This window comes from Drosophila montana, unplaced genomic scaffold (genome assembly GCF_035044405.1).
Source record: "Drosophila montana isolate Dmon_TW-CO22-7 unplaced genomic scaffold, ASM3504440v1 contig_3240_1, whole genome shotgun sequence".
NCBI lineage: Eukaryota > Metazoa > Arthropoda > Insecta > Diptera > Drosophilidae > Drosophila > Drosophila montana.
This window is the reverse complement of record NW_026998122.1, coordinates 740,537-758,073: the sequence shown is the minus strand read 5'-3', so window position 1 is coordinate 758,073 and position 17,537 is coordinate 740,537. Positions and strand designations below refer to the sequence as shown.

Below are 17,537 nucleotides of genomic sequence, written 5' to 3'. Positions count from 1 at the left end.
ACTTGCTCAGGCGCGTCTCGGGCCGCAAACTGTGTCATCAGACGGCGTTTGTCGCATAACTTTTATTGAACTGTCGCAAAATATATACGGAAAGCGGGTGGCCGGGGGCCGGGGGCGAAGTTGGAGACGAGGCCAAAAGGGGTTGGCGAAGGTGACAAGTGGCAAGTCAAAAGCCGCAGACATTTGTATAAATTATTACAGTTGCATGCGTTGGCGCCTCGGGGAGTGTTTGACTATTTCGACACCCACCCCCCCCCCCCTGCAATATGCATTTATGATTGCATGTGACATTTGCATGCAACCCCCCCCTTTGAACTGGCTGTGGCAATCGCAGCGCAACAGCTGACGCTGGCCCCGGGGCGTGAAAAATGTGTACGCTAGTTTTTGCGCGTTTCTTTCACCAATTGCAGCCAAGTTGCTTTCCAGCAGCTCTTTGCTTTGGCATTTGCACGACACAATCATTAAATAGCCATGGCCAAGTGCTGACAACAACAACACCAACAACAACAACAACAGCAACAACAAATTACAAGCGCACATTGTCAACGTTGCACTTTAGGCGACATAAATTTCATGTACATGGCCACAAAGCAACACAGAGGGCACTACAACAAAAAAACTGCTCAAAATAAGCCAGTCGAGTTTGTTAGATTAGCAGATACCCTGTAGCTAACTGCGTGTTGCTGTAGCACGAAATGGAACGAACTTATTAAGAGCTGTTGAGCATCAAGCACGAAGTTTCGAGTTCGAAGCCCAAAAAAATTGGCAAAATTTTGACCAACAAATACCGAAAAGTTTGCTAACAAATTCCAAGAAGTTGGTCAATAGGCGCAGTCACAATAGCCAATAAATACCGAAGTTTTGGCCAATATATAGACAGATGTTTGCCCATAAATAGGCCGGGAAATTTACCAAGTATTGCTGAAAAGTAGTTCAGACTGAAAAAACAGCCATAGCTGTTGACTTGGCTGCTGATCAGCATCAAGAAATTATATATGTTATATGCATATATATATTTTATGTAATATATTTTATATTTATATATATTATGAGGTGTACAAGAAGGTATTTCCTGCTGCCTTTTACATGCATGCAATATACCCTTTTCAAGACATTTTTAATGGGCATAGGGTACAATAAAAAGAGGTCCGCAGAGGCAGCAGCAACAGCCATGAGGTGTCAATGTACAATTGCAGCAACAACAACAACAACAACAACAACAGGAACTGGCAAAACAAAGACGCAATTGTTGTTGTTGTTGTTGTTGTTGTTGTGGCATGCCAAATGTGGACACGACGCCAAGCAGCCGCCTGACAATGTGGTCCTCTCCCTTGCGGCTCACCTACACCCAGCAGCTACTGCAATTCCTACTGCTACTGCAATTCCTACTGCTACTGCAACTCCTACTGCTGCTACTGCTGCACGACGCCGCGATTTCAAAGCATTTCTCGCTGTTCTATTGACACACGCGACGTATGAGTAACGTCTTGGAATGTTGCCGCCGTCAATGTTGTCGTCGTGGTCGGCGTCGCCGCATTCCGTAATTACGCAGCATTAGCACAACAAATCGAGCGAACAGCATTGCATTTAATTAGTGGCAGCAGCAGCAGGAGCTAAAGCCACACCAACTAAACCGAGACCAACAGCAAACCTGTCAAGGAACATTGTTGGCATAATTCATAATTGAATTGCAATTGCGGCCCGCGTGAAGGCAACATCAATTTTAACAGAGATTTTGCTGACAATGAGATTGACTCATGTTACACACAGAGCGATCCGGTTTGCGTTTTCGCCAAGAAAATTCATTTCAATTGAATAATGTGAATATTATGTGATTTTCGGATTTTTATAGAAATCTTGTAAAAGTTTGAAGAGCAATTTGTGGGCACATTTGGTTTGTTATACACACAAATAATATTAACGCTTTAGAAATTAAACATTAACATATATAAGACAGCAAACGTATTCCGCCAATTTTCCACAGCTACGGATGGAATTGCCAAAATCGAGTTCCAGCTTACAATTTCACCCAAAAACATTGAATTCTAGAAATTTAATGGAAGTTCATAAATATATTTAAGACTACAAACGTCTTCCCTCAAGTAGAGAAATAAGTTTGAAGCCAAACGGAGGATAGTTGAAATTTCGCCAAGAACATAAGTGATTCCCGCTTTCCACTCAGAAGTGGTGAATTTTGCGAAAGGCATGAAACAAGTCTCAAATGAATTTTCATAAAAATACATGGAAATTCGTTTGAAGCGAACTCAGCTAATTTTTGACTTTTCCACCCTGGACGGATTGGTTTTACAAAAGGAGTGAATTTTAACAAAATTGTACGAAAAAGAGTTTAAAGCCGATTATAAAGTTTCACGCAAATGCTTAACGAGATTTTTTCTTGCGTTGATCACCAATCTGTCTGTCAATCAGTCAGTCAGTCAGTCAGTCAATCAGCCAATCAGTCAGAGCAAATCTTTTTTATATATCGATTTTCATGTCTAAAGCAGAATAGTTCTAGATTTCAACTAATAAAGTATTTGAGTTCATAAATTTAGTTATAGTCGGCACCAAGCTCTGAGCCAGACTCTTGTTGTTGTTGTGCTTATTGTTGTAGATGTTGCTTTTGTGGTTGTTGTTGCCGTTGTCTCATTGTTGAGCCCTGTCTTGGCCGCTTTATTCTTGTCGCTGTTCGTCGTTGATGTCAAGCCAAATGCGGTGCACATTTAAAGTCTCATTGTGGCTATTGTTGTTGGGGCCAGGGCGCGCCTACTTCTACCATACGTACTACATGCCACATGTCGGCACATGAAACTGGGCTGCGGATTGTCACGTAACAGGCAGGCAGGCAGTCAGGCAGGGAGACAGAGAGTCAGGCACGCAGTCAGGCAATCCCGAATCCCGCATAGGCCATGGGCACTGGTCGGCTGAACCGTTAGTTATCACTATGTGACTCTGTTTTTCAGTTGAAGCTCTCCGTATTTTATTACAATCCAGCGAGTGCGGCCACCCAGGCGGCAATCCGAACCACAGCGAACCAAAAGTTCAAAGACTGTTGACATTTTGTGCCGCTGTTGTTTGCGCCACATGCAACAGACGATTGATTTAAGCGCTTTAAGAGAGTCACATAGAGCACCATGTGTCCAATTGGCGATTGAATTTCACAGTAACTGCATAAAAGTCAAAGAAAATATGAACTCAACGAATACAGAGAATAAACAGGAGGCCCCTAAACGAGAGTGCTGGACTGAGCGATACCCTATGACAAGTAGTCAAAGTATGCGAGGAAAAGAAAATACCAAAGCAGAACATAATGTGAGAATCACAAAGAAAGGCGATTTTTAAAAGAGGCAGAGATCGAGTAAAGAAGCGAGTGGCTGCATAAGAGGGACAAGGAAACTGAATAAGAGAGAGTGAGTGTAAAGAAATGGGGAGATGCCGAGTCAAAGACAAAAAGTGAGAAAAAATGCGAGAGCAAGCGATAAATATACAGATATATACAGAGAGTGACAGAGAGAAAAGTAAGTCAGAGAGGAAGTCAGCACATAGATGCAACAGCTAAATTCATATTATCAAAAAAAAACATTATGAAAATCACATAGAAGAGCGATCCACATTAACTAAGAAAACACCTAAATGATACATGTCTGAAACAAAAGGAGTATTATAATGCCCGAGATGTATCACGCTGCCCTTGACAAACATTTTGACATCATGATTCAACCCTGCTCTTGTTTCTTTAATGGGTATAGTGCATAAAAAAGAATGAAAAAACAATAACAAGCTGAAACGGCAGACATGAGACATGGGACACTTTCATATGGCAATCAGAGTCTACACAGCAGCGTCTTCAGTCTATCCAAAATATTTCCAAGCGATTTAACAATGAATTTCGTAACAAAATCTCTATGAAAATAGAAATAAAAGTGCCCACAAAAGACAAACAGGGACAGACACCGACAGACACCACTGCCAGACCGTCGTTATAGAGTTAGCTTGACGGCAACTCTCGCATAATATCAATTTCAATAAACTAACAAGCAAATGTGTGTGCGGATCCGGGCGAGTGTGTGCTTATGGGTGTGCGAGTGTGTGTGCGTGTGTGTGTCGCAGTCTATATAGAAACATATAGAGAGCAGAGCTGAGCACTCGGATATGAGCCACTCATATGTTCCGTCTGGGGCAGTAGCTTTTGGGAATGGCAACGCAGGAAAGCGCAATAGCTGAAACAGACAGCACATAAAGGTAAATTTCAATTTTATGAAATGAGACGCTGAATGCAGCTACAAATAGTTAGAATAAAGCCAAAGAGGAATTAAGACGCAAAAATACAAAACGAAAACAAAATAAAATATAGCAAAACTAGGTTTATATGAAATACAGATGGAAAAGTAAGATAATAATAATAATAGGATAATCTCTATATATAAAACCGATTGTCCTGACTGATTGACTAACTGACTGATTGCTGAGCAACGCAGAGCTCAAACCGTAAGAGCTTGGAAGCTGAAAACTGTAGTTACCCTATGTGTTTAAGACGGGTTTCGGGAAACTCCACCAGCATGCGTGGGAAAATCGAGAAAACTTTTTTATTTACCATCCAATCGGCTTCAAACTCTTTTTCACGGATTTTTGAGAGAGTTCATTTTATATGTGCCACGGGCAAGGCCGGTGTATACCCGCTGGTATCCTATATAGACATAGGTCAAAATTTCCCAACCCCATAACTCGGTCAAATCTCATCCGATTTTCAGGAGATTTGGCTCTTTGTTCATGGTTTGGCCTCTAGATCAATTTGGCATCCAAATCTGGAAACATGTTTCCTGGTCAACATTCATGTGAAAATGGTATCCTCAAATAACCTACACATATAGAAATAGGTCAAAATTTCCCAACCCCAAAACTCAGTCAAAACTCAACAGATTTTCATAAGGTTTTGCTTTTTGTTCATGGTTTAGCCTCTAGAAAAAATTGGCATCCAAATCTGGAGACATGTTTCCTGGTCAAAATTCATGTGGAAATGGTTCCCTCAAATATCCTATATATCCATAGGTCCAAATTTCCCAGCCCCATAACTCGGTAAAATCTCATCCGATTTTCAGGAGATTTGGCTCTTTGTTCATGGTTTGGCCTCTAGATCAATTTGGCATCCAAATCTGGAAACATGTTTCCTGTTCAAAATTCATGTGAAAATTGCACCCCCAAGTATCATATATAGACATAGGTCCAAATTTCCCAGCCCCATAACTCAGTCAAATCTCATCCGATTTTCAGGAGATTTGGCTCTTTGTTCATGGCTTGGCCTCTAGATCAATTTGGCATCCAAATCTGGAAACATGTTTCCTGGTCCAAATTCATGTAACAACTGTACTCTCAAATATCCTGTAAAGACATTGGGCAAAATTTCCCACCCCCTTAACTCGGTCAAATCTCATCCGATTTTCACGAGATTTGGCTCTTTGTTCATGGTTTGGCCTCTAGATCAATTTGGCATCCAAATCTGGAAACATGTGTCCTGGCCAAAATTCATGTAACAACTGTACTCTCAAATATCCTGTAAAGACATTGGGCAAAATTTCCCACCCCCATAACTCGGTCAAATCTCATCCGATTTTCACGAGGTTTGGTTCTTTGTTCTTGATTTTGCCTCTAAATCGAGTTGGCAGCTAAATCAGGCAACAATATTCTTGTATAATATATAAGAATATATATCAAAGCAAAGTTTAAGCCATGAATGTGGCGAAAAGCGTGTAAAACATACATTTAAACTTCGTAGCAGGCTTTGGTTATGCGTTAATAACGAATCAATCAATCAGTCTGTCGTTCGATCAGGCAAGCAGACTATTCAGTCAATAATTCGGTCAGTACAAATCGTATACATAAGTTGAAATAAGTTAGTTAAGATAACTTAACCAGCTAACTTAAATAATTTAATATTAATTAATTGACATAACTTAAAAATTCGCATTTTAATTGTTTAAAACTCAATTAATAAAATGTATTTTCTATAAAGTTTTATAGGGCTTATTTAAAACTTTCATGAAACATATAAAATTCAATTCAATTATTTCAACATATGGACTAAATGAATTACAAATAGTTTCTCTTTCTCCAGTTACAAAAAAAAATGATGAAAACAAATATGATAACCAAATTGTTGTTTACCTTGTTTCCATTTTATTTTATATTTTGCATTGCAGTTGCAGTATTGAAAGTTATTGTTGTTGCTTGGCAATTTTAGGCGCTGCCATTTCCCACGAAAAGATAAAAACTTTTGTTGTTGAGCGCAAAAACAAGAACTGCAATAAAAATACGTTTTTTTTAACCAACAAAAAAGTAAATAAATAAAATAAAAAGCATTTTATCGAACTAAACTTTTGCTTGATTTGAGGCAGTCGCAAATAAAGCAGAAATGTGCGCAAGTATTTTTCTATATATATATATGAGTAGAAAGTTTTGACAGGGCATAAAAGACGCACAAAAGCGTGCTATGAAATTTGTCACTCTTCAAATTTGCTGTTGTTGTTGTTGTTGTTGTTGTGCGCCGCACAGAAAACATTTTGATGCATTCGTGTATGACAAGTTAAATGAACATGTTGGGTGTGCCCGAGCGGCGAGAAATTGCAAGAGAATTATAATGCCAGATAAGCCAGTTGCCGATTGTTGTTGTTGCTTTTGTTGTTGTTGTTGCTGTTGCTTCCGTTTGTCACTGCTGACATTTTGCAACTTATGCAAAAGCAACTTTTACATGAAGTGCCAAATGTCAGCACATTTGTGTCTCATTGTCGTCGTCGTTTGTTAAATTAATGCACAGCCAACATGGCGTATACTTGTTAAATGCAGAGCAGCAACATCAACGCCAGCAACATCAACGGCAGCAACATCAACGGCAGCAACATCGACTGCAGCAACAGCAAACGCATTTGCATAGCTTAAACTGAACTTGACTTGGAGAATTCTTTAATGCAGACCTCAACTGCAGTTTTTCTTTAGGTTCTCATTCAGTTTTATGGCCAATGTGCTGCCTGGTGCTTTGCCCGATTACTTTAATACCCTGTTTAAAATGCCCGAAAGGGTTTAATCTATCCAATTTTGTAATTATCTATACGTATATATAAAGTTTGACTTTTTACGTTGTCTAATTCCACACGCAGATTATGTTTAATTTAATTTTGTATATGAATATATGTAAGTTATTATGTATGTGTGTATATATGATGTATTTATGTATTTATGTACATATGTATACATTTATGTTTTTATTCGTGTATGGTCTGTTGCACCAAATGCAGACAAAGTTTACCTCTTGCTGCTCCGTTATTTTTAAATGTTGCCCTTCTACTCGATTCTCATGAATTCAAGTAGGACCCTTCAGTTTTCATGCTAGATTATATGACTGCGCTGTGTTGCCTATCCAATAAGTTTTCTCTTATATTAGTCTAACTCAAATTTTACGCTTTGTCTCTTTCTCTATCTCTCTCCCTCCCTACATATCCATCTCTCTCTCTCTCATTTAAATTCTTATGACTAGCACTTACTTTAATCTGATATATATATATAAATGAATGCCTGTCTTTCATCTAGATGGCAACAAAATAATAGTGCACGGATATGTGAGTTATTATTTGCCTCCAAGGTGAGCCCAGGTTTGTTGTATAAGCTGTTGCTGCAGTGTCAATTTGCACGTTTTCATTTTAACATTTTGCTGAGCATATTCAAGTCGAGCACACTTTAAATATGCTCAAGGCGTTGCCCGCATTTTCTTTTTTGAATGTTGCATTTGCTTTGTTATCCACAAACTGACAGCCTTTTGTGCCTTGGCATTGTTGCTGTCGGCTGCCTTAATGTAGGTGAATGGCGCCAAGAGCAACGAAAATATAGAAAGAGGAGCCAAAGCCGGAGCCAAAGCCGGAGCCAAAGTCGGAGTCGGAGTCGGTTGAAAAGTTGGCAGCTGTGGTCATGCCACAACCTTAACCCAATTTGCAACAGCTTCGCTGGCAATTAAAAAGCACTTTTTGGCTGGCAAAAACCAGAAGAAAGCGTTTCCGCAGCTTTAAAATTAATATGCTGAAAATCTGGAAACGATTTGCAACTAATAGGCAAAGGCTTAAAATTGCATTAAAACTTTTACAAGCTGCACACGCACATGCATGTGTCTGTGTGTGTGTGTGTGCGAGTGTGTGCGATGTGAAAATTCAATAAGCTGAAAGTTGCGGGCAAAAAGTTTGCAGCCGCTGGCGGCCTTTAAGCCCACAAACTTGAGAGCTCTTAAAGCAAAAGTTTCACAAGAAAGAGCAGAAATATGTTACGGCCAAAATAGAAAGTAAAGGCAAGAAATCATAAGCATTAACCAAAAAGTGACCAAAAAGGCGGTCGAAAAGTTCTGGCCAAGGAAATGGATTTGCTTGGCAACTTCTTTTTAACAAGCTCGCCCAACTCTCTCTCTCCCCCAGATGCTGTAAGGTGTTCGGAGGCATAAAACCCATGGCCATGCAGGATATACGACTACGTCTCGAGCCGCAACATAATACAGCCGCGTTCTCCAACTCGCCAGCAGCAGCAGCCGCATCCAACGCGGAGACAACGCTCATCGAGACTGGCGAAACGACAGGCTCAGCAACAGGCTCGCCCACAGCTCGACCCCTGCCCCAACTGCTGCCCGAGCTAAGTTTCAGGTAAGTTGCAGCTGCTTTCAAGTCTGTCACAATAGGTAAAACTCGCACCTGTCCACGCAGCCCACCCACAACGGGCGGCACAGGCCCAACACAGCAGCATTTCTATCATCAACATCAACATCATCATCATCAGCATTCGCATTCGCATCCGCATTCGCATCCGCATCCGGTGCAGCCGCGTGCCTCGCCGCGGCATCACGTGGAGCAGCTGCAGCTGCTGCACAGCAGCCATCACGCACACAGCCACAACAATGGCCAGGAGCAGCAAGTGCCACGTTCGCCCAGCTCCGAGGAGGACAATTCCCCAACTGAAATGAATAATTGTCGCCGTTTGGTTGATAAACCGCCGCTGGTGAGTCCAACAACTACACTATTTCGATATGTAGTACTTCCCGCAGAGTATCTTATAATATATACAAGAGCTTTAACATTATCTTCAACATGAAAGCACAATATTAGATAAATGCGATAGGGATAAGCATAGATAATCTTATCTTTGCAATCAAAATCCCATAGCTATCTAATACTCGCAAGTGTATCTAATCTTCGACAACCCAGAGATATCTATTCACTCCTCTTCGCAATATGAAATATTGCACTTCGACATTGTCCTTGCAATCGTGTCCTTTCTGTAACATAAATCTGCTTACGTTTGATGATTTCAGTGGTTGGTTAGCAGAAATCGATTCAATTTGAATGCCAATGCAGCTGCCAAGTCAAATAAACTGCCAAATTTAAATGAAAGTCGGGCTAAAAATGAGCAAATTGCAACAACAAGAAAAGTTGCATACTTTCAGGAGTCTCTTTCCCAGGCAGCGCAAGACAAATAGTTGCTGAAAGTAAAAAACCTTCAAGAAATATCATTAATATTGCCAACTTGGCAAATGTATATTGAGAGCGACGCGAGAGCTACGGAAAATATTTTAGAAAAGATGTGTAGCAAAATGCAGCAGATGAACAAATTTCTTTGGATAAATATGATATTATTTAAATATGGGTTTAATATTAATTTCAACTTCTTAGCCTTTCAACTTCTTCAGCCTGTCAAGCCTCAATTCGTTTTCTCATGTGCATGTTAGCTGATCTGATGTCAAAATTGAACAAAAAATTTGGCAGCATTGAAAAAGGCCTGATATGTACTTAATTTCTTAACTTATCGAGCCTATCGACTATTGTTATCGGCACAGAGTTGCCACATTTGCAGGAATTTGAACATTTTCTCTGACAAGAGGATAAATATACATAGCTATTACAAATTTATTGTTAAAAGAAATTATTTGTAGTTCTAATATATTTCTTACTTTATTATTTTTTAATTTATTCTGCTTCGTTCTGGCTTAAATTAATTAAATTTAAATGTAACCTATTTCTAACTAACATGAACATTTAACATGAACCTAAAGCCTCTTCCAGCAGACGCAGCTTGTTGCCAGTCTCTCTCTCTCTCTCTTTATTTACTCGCCTAAGAGCATTTACTTTTTTTAATCCACTTTAATTTAAGTCAAGTATGCACACAAAAAGAGCTTTCATTTCAAGAGCAATAGCTAACTTTAAGCTAACCAAAAAAAAAGAAGCTTTAACTGGCAAACAAATTGCCATCACTCGAAAATCAAATGCAATTTAGCAAGCACTTCGAACGGCTTGGAACGGTGTACTCGAAAAATGTTTGCCACTAAACAAGACCCAAAAGCGTTCATTAAATTAATTTGCAAAAATGCAAATTTTCAGCTAACGGCACTTTGGCACGCGCCGCCGGCAATTCCAACAAGAAACAAAAGCAGCGACAGCAACAAAAACAACTGGCAAGCTGAAGTGCAACGCGCCATATTCTAGTGCATTCTCTCACACACACACACACACACGCACACAGAGAGAGAGCGAGAGAGTGTGCGTGTGGGAGATGAAAAAGTTGCAGCAGGCAAATGGCAGCCAAATGCCGTTAACTTAGTGACTTTATGACACATAAATTGCAGCAACAATGCCGACAAAAACCTCTCGCTGCGTCGTTACGTGTCCTGTTTTCTACACACAAACACACACACACACAATCGCACACACACATATATATACATATATATATATGTATATATATATATATATACTATATAGCAGTAGGCCTACAGCTGACAGCTGCAGCTGCCGGCAACGGGCAAAACTTTGCTGCCAACTAAAAGACAGACAAAAGATGCAGCGAAAGAGAGAGGAGAGCAAACAGGACCAAATCAAAAGAATGCACTAATTGAGAGTGCTCGGCTGTGTAATACCCTGTATGCAAAAAAAAACGTTGTAAAAAGCAAATTTCGAAATATCCAAGGCTTAGCAGAGAAAAAAAGAGAATTAAATAAACTCGACTAGCAAATACCCTAGAAATAATAGAATATTTAAATTAGTGCTGTAAAACATTGGGGCTTAAGCTCAAATCAAATGCCAGCCCAAAAGAGATCTTTGATAGCATAGAGATAGACATACCCTGTACAAAATATTCGCAGGCAAACGTGTTCGACTTATAATTTTACTGACAGCGGACAGAAATATATAACAAATTTAGCAGTTCCAGTTTATATAGTTTTTGAGACGCACTGGTTCGTACAGAAGAACAGATAGAGGACTAGAGAGAAAAAGAGAGAGAGAGAGAGAGAGAGAGAGAGAAACCCAGCAACAGAGATATAATCAAAGAAATATATATGTTTTTGCACAAGAAACACAAAATTCTGCCTGTCACCAACGTACTATAACCTTCGATATACCCCATTTGAGTCGCTCGTTGAATACAGGGTATTGAAAAGGAGTACTTTACGATTGCTTTCAACTTAGACACGCCCCCGGCCCAATTGTTCCATTGTTCCCACAATGCCTACCTTTTGCCTGTTCCTCCTGCACTCTTCTTCCTCTCGTTCGCCTCTCGTTCTACATCTTCTTGTCTCTATTCTTCTCTCATTGCATTCGCCTTGCATTTTTTATATTTACGCCTTTTTCTAGCAGTTGTCGGATTTGTCGAGCATCGCCTGCCGAGTGCCACTTGGGCGCATTCTCTTGCTCTTGCTACGGATTTTGCATATTGCGATAGTCTTTTCTCCAATGTCATTAGCATAATGGGGCCATTAGGTTGCCCCCACCCCCCCCCCCCCCGCCAACCCCCTCCTCCGGCAACCCCTCTGGTACTGATTGCATACTTAACGATAGAAAACAAGTGCCGACTGCCAATTCAATTAGCTGCAATTGCAAAATGATTCACAGTTGGCAGCAAAGTAACAAACTCTTAAATCAAAAAAGAATCTTTTACTGAGGAGCAGATCCTTTAGCATGATGTACTAATTTGATGGCTAGAAATTGATCACAATTTAGAAATTTAATAATATTAAATTTGAAAACAATTTGCAATTACTTTCCTACTTCGTATACAAAAATCAAACATTTTTGATAAAATACACAATATAATCGAAAGAAGGTCTACAAAAATTGTCATTAAATATTCGTAGCTTTGAAATAAAAAAATGAAAGATACTTCACGTCAACCCTAGAAGATTTGCTGAAAAACACGATATCGATATCGATTTTTATCGATTTCTCGAAAACGGGACAAGTAATCGATTATCGGAAACAAACTATTACAGTATTTAATTGAAGAAGGTTAAATTTAGATGAAGAGTCACTCTAACGGTTAAGTTAAGCATCATTATCTATTTTTAAAATCTATAAACTTTAACAAATATCTAAAGTCTTAAAGACTAAAGTCATTCACAATAAATTTGTGGATTTTTCTTTATCAAACTTTACTTAAAATCAAGCAAAGTAGAGTTAAAGAATTTATGCTAGTTAAATCTTATCCTTATGCATATTCAACAGTTTCTAGTTCTTAGAAAATGCACATAATATTTGTACACAAAATTCCCATTTATAAGTATAACAAAATGGACTCTAGTTGGCTTTTTCGGGCTCGGCCCAGGAAGTTCAACAGGCAGCGGCCATTGAAGGCAGCCACATCAAAAGAGAATATTTTGGCCCCGGACATTTTGGCAGCTACATAAAATCAACATAATTATAACAAATTAGGTAAATAACTTATAAGGCGGAGGGAGCTGGCAGGGGAGGGGTTGGGGCCTGCCAGCAGCATTCAACACTTGGCCAGAACTGTCTACTAATTGGAAGCGCTTTAAATGGCGCCCTAAAAGCACGTTAAACTTTCTGCTTTAACTCATTTCAAAGTAATTTACCGCAGCCCAAAATGAAAACAACTTCCCCGGAAAAGTTGTGGGGCTGCCAAGAACTGAAAGTACCGACTACATAGTTAGCATTTTATTGCTAACCAAAAATGTTACACATCGATTTAAGGCGGTTGCTTGTTGCTGTCATGCCCTGTAAGCACTGAAAGTGGGGTATTCTGCAGCTGTGCAAACTGGGAATTAGTTCATTTTTTCTCGATAATACAGCATTTTTGAACAACATCGATAAATATCGATTATTAGCTCCGACTTTTTGAGCATATCTTCTATGTAATCAGATATGAGTACGCCAAAATTGGCATAACGTTCCTCGTTTAAGATATCATTCAACTAGTTTTTTCGATAACAAAGCATTATTCAACAAAATCGATAAATATCGATTACAAGCAGTGGCTTTTTGAGCATATATTCTAGACTATACGAGATGAATGCGCCAAATTAGGCATATGGGTTTTTGTTTAAGATATCAAGCAGCTCATTTGTGCGATAACCCCAGCTACTTTATCAAAATCGATAACTATCGATAACTATCCCTGGCTTTTGGAGCATATATTTTATATTACAAGAGATGAATATGCCAAAAATGGCCTGTAGGTTTTTGTTTAAGATATAAAACAACTTATTTTTTCGATAACGAAAGCTGATTCCCCAAATCGATAAATATCGGATAGTAAATGCGGCCTTTTGGACTTATAAAAGATGAATGCGTCAAATTTGGAATTTTAATCGATATAGTTCAGCCTCTATTCTAACTTGAACACAGGGTATCTCCTCGTCGAGCACTCCAAAGTAAGTTTGTCGTGGTTCTGTTGTTCTGTCAAACTAAAGTGATTTCGTTGTTAGCTGGCATTGTGGCCAGGCTGAAAACAACAGCAACTTTGATTATAAAATGGTTTCACAACTGTTGAGGGCCAAGTAAATTGCAATTATCGCGTTGCGTCGACAACAACAACTTTCTAGCCAAATTGGCAGCCAAACACGAATCCGAGACATGCAAATATATGTAACAATATGCCCATTCCCTTGATTCGTTTTCAGGTAAAACGCCTCACCATGGGCATTGGACTGCTGCGTGGCACCGAGGATAGCCGCCCGCTGGTGCACAACACCTGCTCCTCCTCGCTCAACTCGGGCTCATCGCAGACCATTTCGGATGGCTATGTGAACGAGGCCATCTGCGAGCCGGATAAATATGTGGCCAGCAAATTCGGTGACTCCTGTCGGCAATCGCTGACGGCTCTGGAAACGGCCACCCAACGTTTACAGTCGGAGCTGCCCAACAGCAAGAAATATTTGCGTGAGACATGCAGCGGTAAGAATCTATCGAATTTCACTTAGTGGGGGTGAAAAATGGGTGAATGTGTGTTCGATATATAAGAAAATGACAGTGTGGCAAATTTAACAAATAGAAAACGAAGACTACATTTACTATATTAAGTTAGAAAGTTGAAAAATTAGTGAATGTTTTGATGTGTGTAGAATTCCACTCAGAAAGGTGGAAAGCTGGCAAAAGATTAGTTTTTCATTTCAACTGAGAGAGGTGAAAATTCGGTGAATGGTGAACGAAGACCGCATATAGGATATTAAGATCCACTTAGAATGGTGGAAAATGAGTGAAAATTCGAATGAATAAAAATTTCATTGAAATTTCACATATAAGTTTGGAAAACTGGTGAAGGATACATTATTTAATTAATAAATATAGATTATGTATGTAATGTAATATACTATATCATTTTGCATATCAATATTCAATTTAGAAGGGTGAAAAATGGGTGAAAGTTGTGGTGAATCTCAAATTCCACCTATAAAGGTGGGAAACTGTTTAGATTTTCATTTGATTGACAAGAAAACAAATTAAGTTGCACTTATAGAAATGAAAATTTGATAAAAGGTCAACGAAGACAACAAGTTCCACTTAGAAAGGTGAAAAATAAGTGAAACTTTTGATCTATATCAAATTCCACTCAAAAAGGTGGAAAATGTGAAAATTAATTTGAGACGTAATAAAGACTAAGAAGTCCACTTTCCTAGATAAAAAATGGGTTTCGAAATGGTGTCCATTGGGAAATGGAAATCCATTTGGCGAGAGTTCAAGAAGAGACCAAAACACTTGAAACTAATTTTTAAAGCTGAATAAAAACATTTATACGATTGACGGCTAAGTAAATTTTAAACTTACGGTCGGAATAAAGGTGGAAAAGTGTTATTTTATGAATTTGAATAATAAACCTTAAGCATATTTTTATATTTTCTTTGGCACAGCCAACTCCAGTCCGAAGCTGTTTGCGGCGAATTCACCATTGCGCCTGGACAACCTGAGCCTGGCCGAGCAGCAGGAGCTGAAAGGCGCCGCCTGGTACCAGGCGGGCATACCCAGAGAGATCTCACTGGAGGTGCTCTCCCGCCAGAGTCCGGGCGCCTTTCTGGTCCGCCAGAGCAGCACCAAGCCCGGCTGCTTTGCCCTGTCGCTGCGCGTGCCGCCGCCCTCGCCGCGCGTCGCCCACTATTTGATACTCCGCACGCAGCGCGGCTACAAGATTAAGGTAGGTTTTCAACTGGGAGCCAAGAGAAAACCCTCCTAATCCCTTCTATTCCAACAGGGCTTCACCAAGGAGTTCAGCTCGTTGCGGGCCCTGATAACGCATCATTCCGTGATGCCGGAGTTGTTGCCGGTGCCGCTGACCCTGCCACGCCCCGCGCACATTCGCGCCCAGACGCAGGCCTACGGTAATGGGAGCGGGAACGGGAACGGGAACGGGAACGGAGGCGACTTTGAGATGTACGGCTCGCTAAATGATTTTCGCAAAATGATGGCCGATTTGAATGTGTGATCGGACGGGGTTGCGGGATTGCGGGCGCATCTAATTAATTAAGTAATTATGTGACGTTGATTGAATTAAGCGCGCGCGCGCACACATGTTGTCTGGAGCCGGGCCTGTCAGGAGGCGGGTCTGCTGCGGCCCGTAGTCCTGTCTGGACAGGATAACAATCTGTTTAATTTGCTTAATTGGCTGTGCTGGCGGTTGACGTGGCGACCAAACGCAAAAATCCACCAGAATCCAACACACAAACACAAGAAAGAACGGCACACCGAAGATTAAATACTCTGCTGCAGCTATTTGACGAGAATTGTGAAGCCCCTTAATGAAGAAAAGAGTTTTCCACACAAAAACTGATTTTTACGACCGATTCTAGCTACAGATCTATATGATATAGTAATCTATAGTGATCTATATGATATAGTAATCCGATTTTGACAAGATATTGGGAGATTCATGGAAGTATTCCTAGCATAAATGTTAAGTCTGTTCAGGATATCTTGAGGAATGCAAAAGTTTTCCAAATAAGAACTTTTTTTTCGACCGATCATTCCTATGGCAGCTATATGATATAGACTTTCGATCCGACAGCTTTAAGATTAAGAGTCTAGTTTGCATAAAACCCGGCAGATATATCCATAACGACTGCAGATCCTGATCAAGAATATACATATATACACTCCATAGACACATCTTCTTCTAGGCTCTACACGCTTTGTGACAAAATTTGAATATAACCCTGAGAGGTTATAAAAAGTTGTAAACATTTTTGTGAAATTGATAATGAAATCTGACGTTGCGCGGGTGCCAACGATAGGGAAAGGGGGAATTAACACACACATGGCCATAACATTAAAAAAAACTTGGTAAAAAAAAAACGAAAACAAAGGCAAAAAATATGCAATATGAAATCCATATGAAGCAAATATTCAAACGAACATTACAATTATTTTCAACATTTTTATGCCCTGTTCTTAAAGGGAAGTTGGGTATATGGGCTTCGAGCAAAGCTCAGCTAGACGTCCGATTGTCTGCATAAGCGTCAAGCTTTCAAATATACATAAACCCGAATATATACATCTGCACCTCTAGGGGGCGTGGCAATCTTAATGCCTAGGATAACTCTTATCGACTGATTTAAACCATTTTCACACTGTAAACAGAGTATTGTACAGTCGGTATTATGCGTCTGCAATGTTTCTACTCTATTTTTGTTCTCTTCATTTGCCGGTGAGTGGCAGCTGCATATTTGTTGCCACAGACGCAATCCTGAATAGCTTGCAAATGGGATTAAATGTTAATGTGTTGGGTTTTTTTTTCGGGGTGCCGGACTTTTTGCGAAATGTTTCAGCAGCTGCCAGTGTTTATTTAGTATAAAAAACAACAACAACAATAAAAAAAGCATTTTTAGTTTTAGCGAATTCTATAGACATATTTGATACAAATATTAATGTGTATGTATATGTTAAAGAAAAATGGAAACAAAAAATAAATTGAATGTGGTGTAATATTAATCAAATTAAGTAGCTAGGTTTATACAACAAATTATGCATTATGTTTGCTATATACTGTTTGTAATTGATGTAATAAATAATATATATTGAAGAACTACTTTGAACAAAATTTTAAATTCATAACGGCTGCTTAAGCTACTTTCATTGCGATGTTGTACAGCACTGGAAGATGTGCATGCATTGCGAAGATACGAACATGTATTTAAATATACACAAAGCTAACATTGTGCACATTGTGCAAGCCAAATAAACCCACAAAAAATATATATAAAATTTTTAGACTTTTAGAAACATTTGCTTGAATTCATT

At 39.5% G+C, this 17,537-nt stretch overlaps 1 protein-coding gene across 1 annotated transcript in view; it reads left to right on the top strand.

Annotated features, from left to right (window-relative positions):
* The window catches only part of Egfrap (EGFR adaptor protein), a 32,040-nt gene extending 16,001 nt beyond the window's left edge, over positions 1-16,039 (top strand). The window contains exons 2-6 of the mRNA XM_064690171.1: positions 8,448-8,669; positions 8,730-9,021; positions 13,931-14,204; positions 15,158-15,438; positions 15,496-16,039. Coding sequence (XP_064546241.1) covers positions 8,479-8,669; positions 8,730-9,021; positions 13,931-14,204; positions 15,158-15,438; positions 15,496-15,726 — 1,269 coding nt within the window. The 5' untranslated portion in view covers positions 8,448-8,478 and the 3' untranslated portion in view covers positions 15,727-16,039. The remainder of the gene's footprint in view (positions 1-8,447; positions 8,670-8,729; positions 9,022-13,930; positions 14,205-15,157; positions 15,439-15,495) is intronic.
* The last annotated feature ends 1,498 nt before the right edge of the window (positions 16,040-17,537 follow it).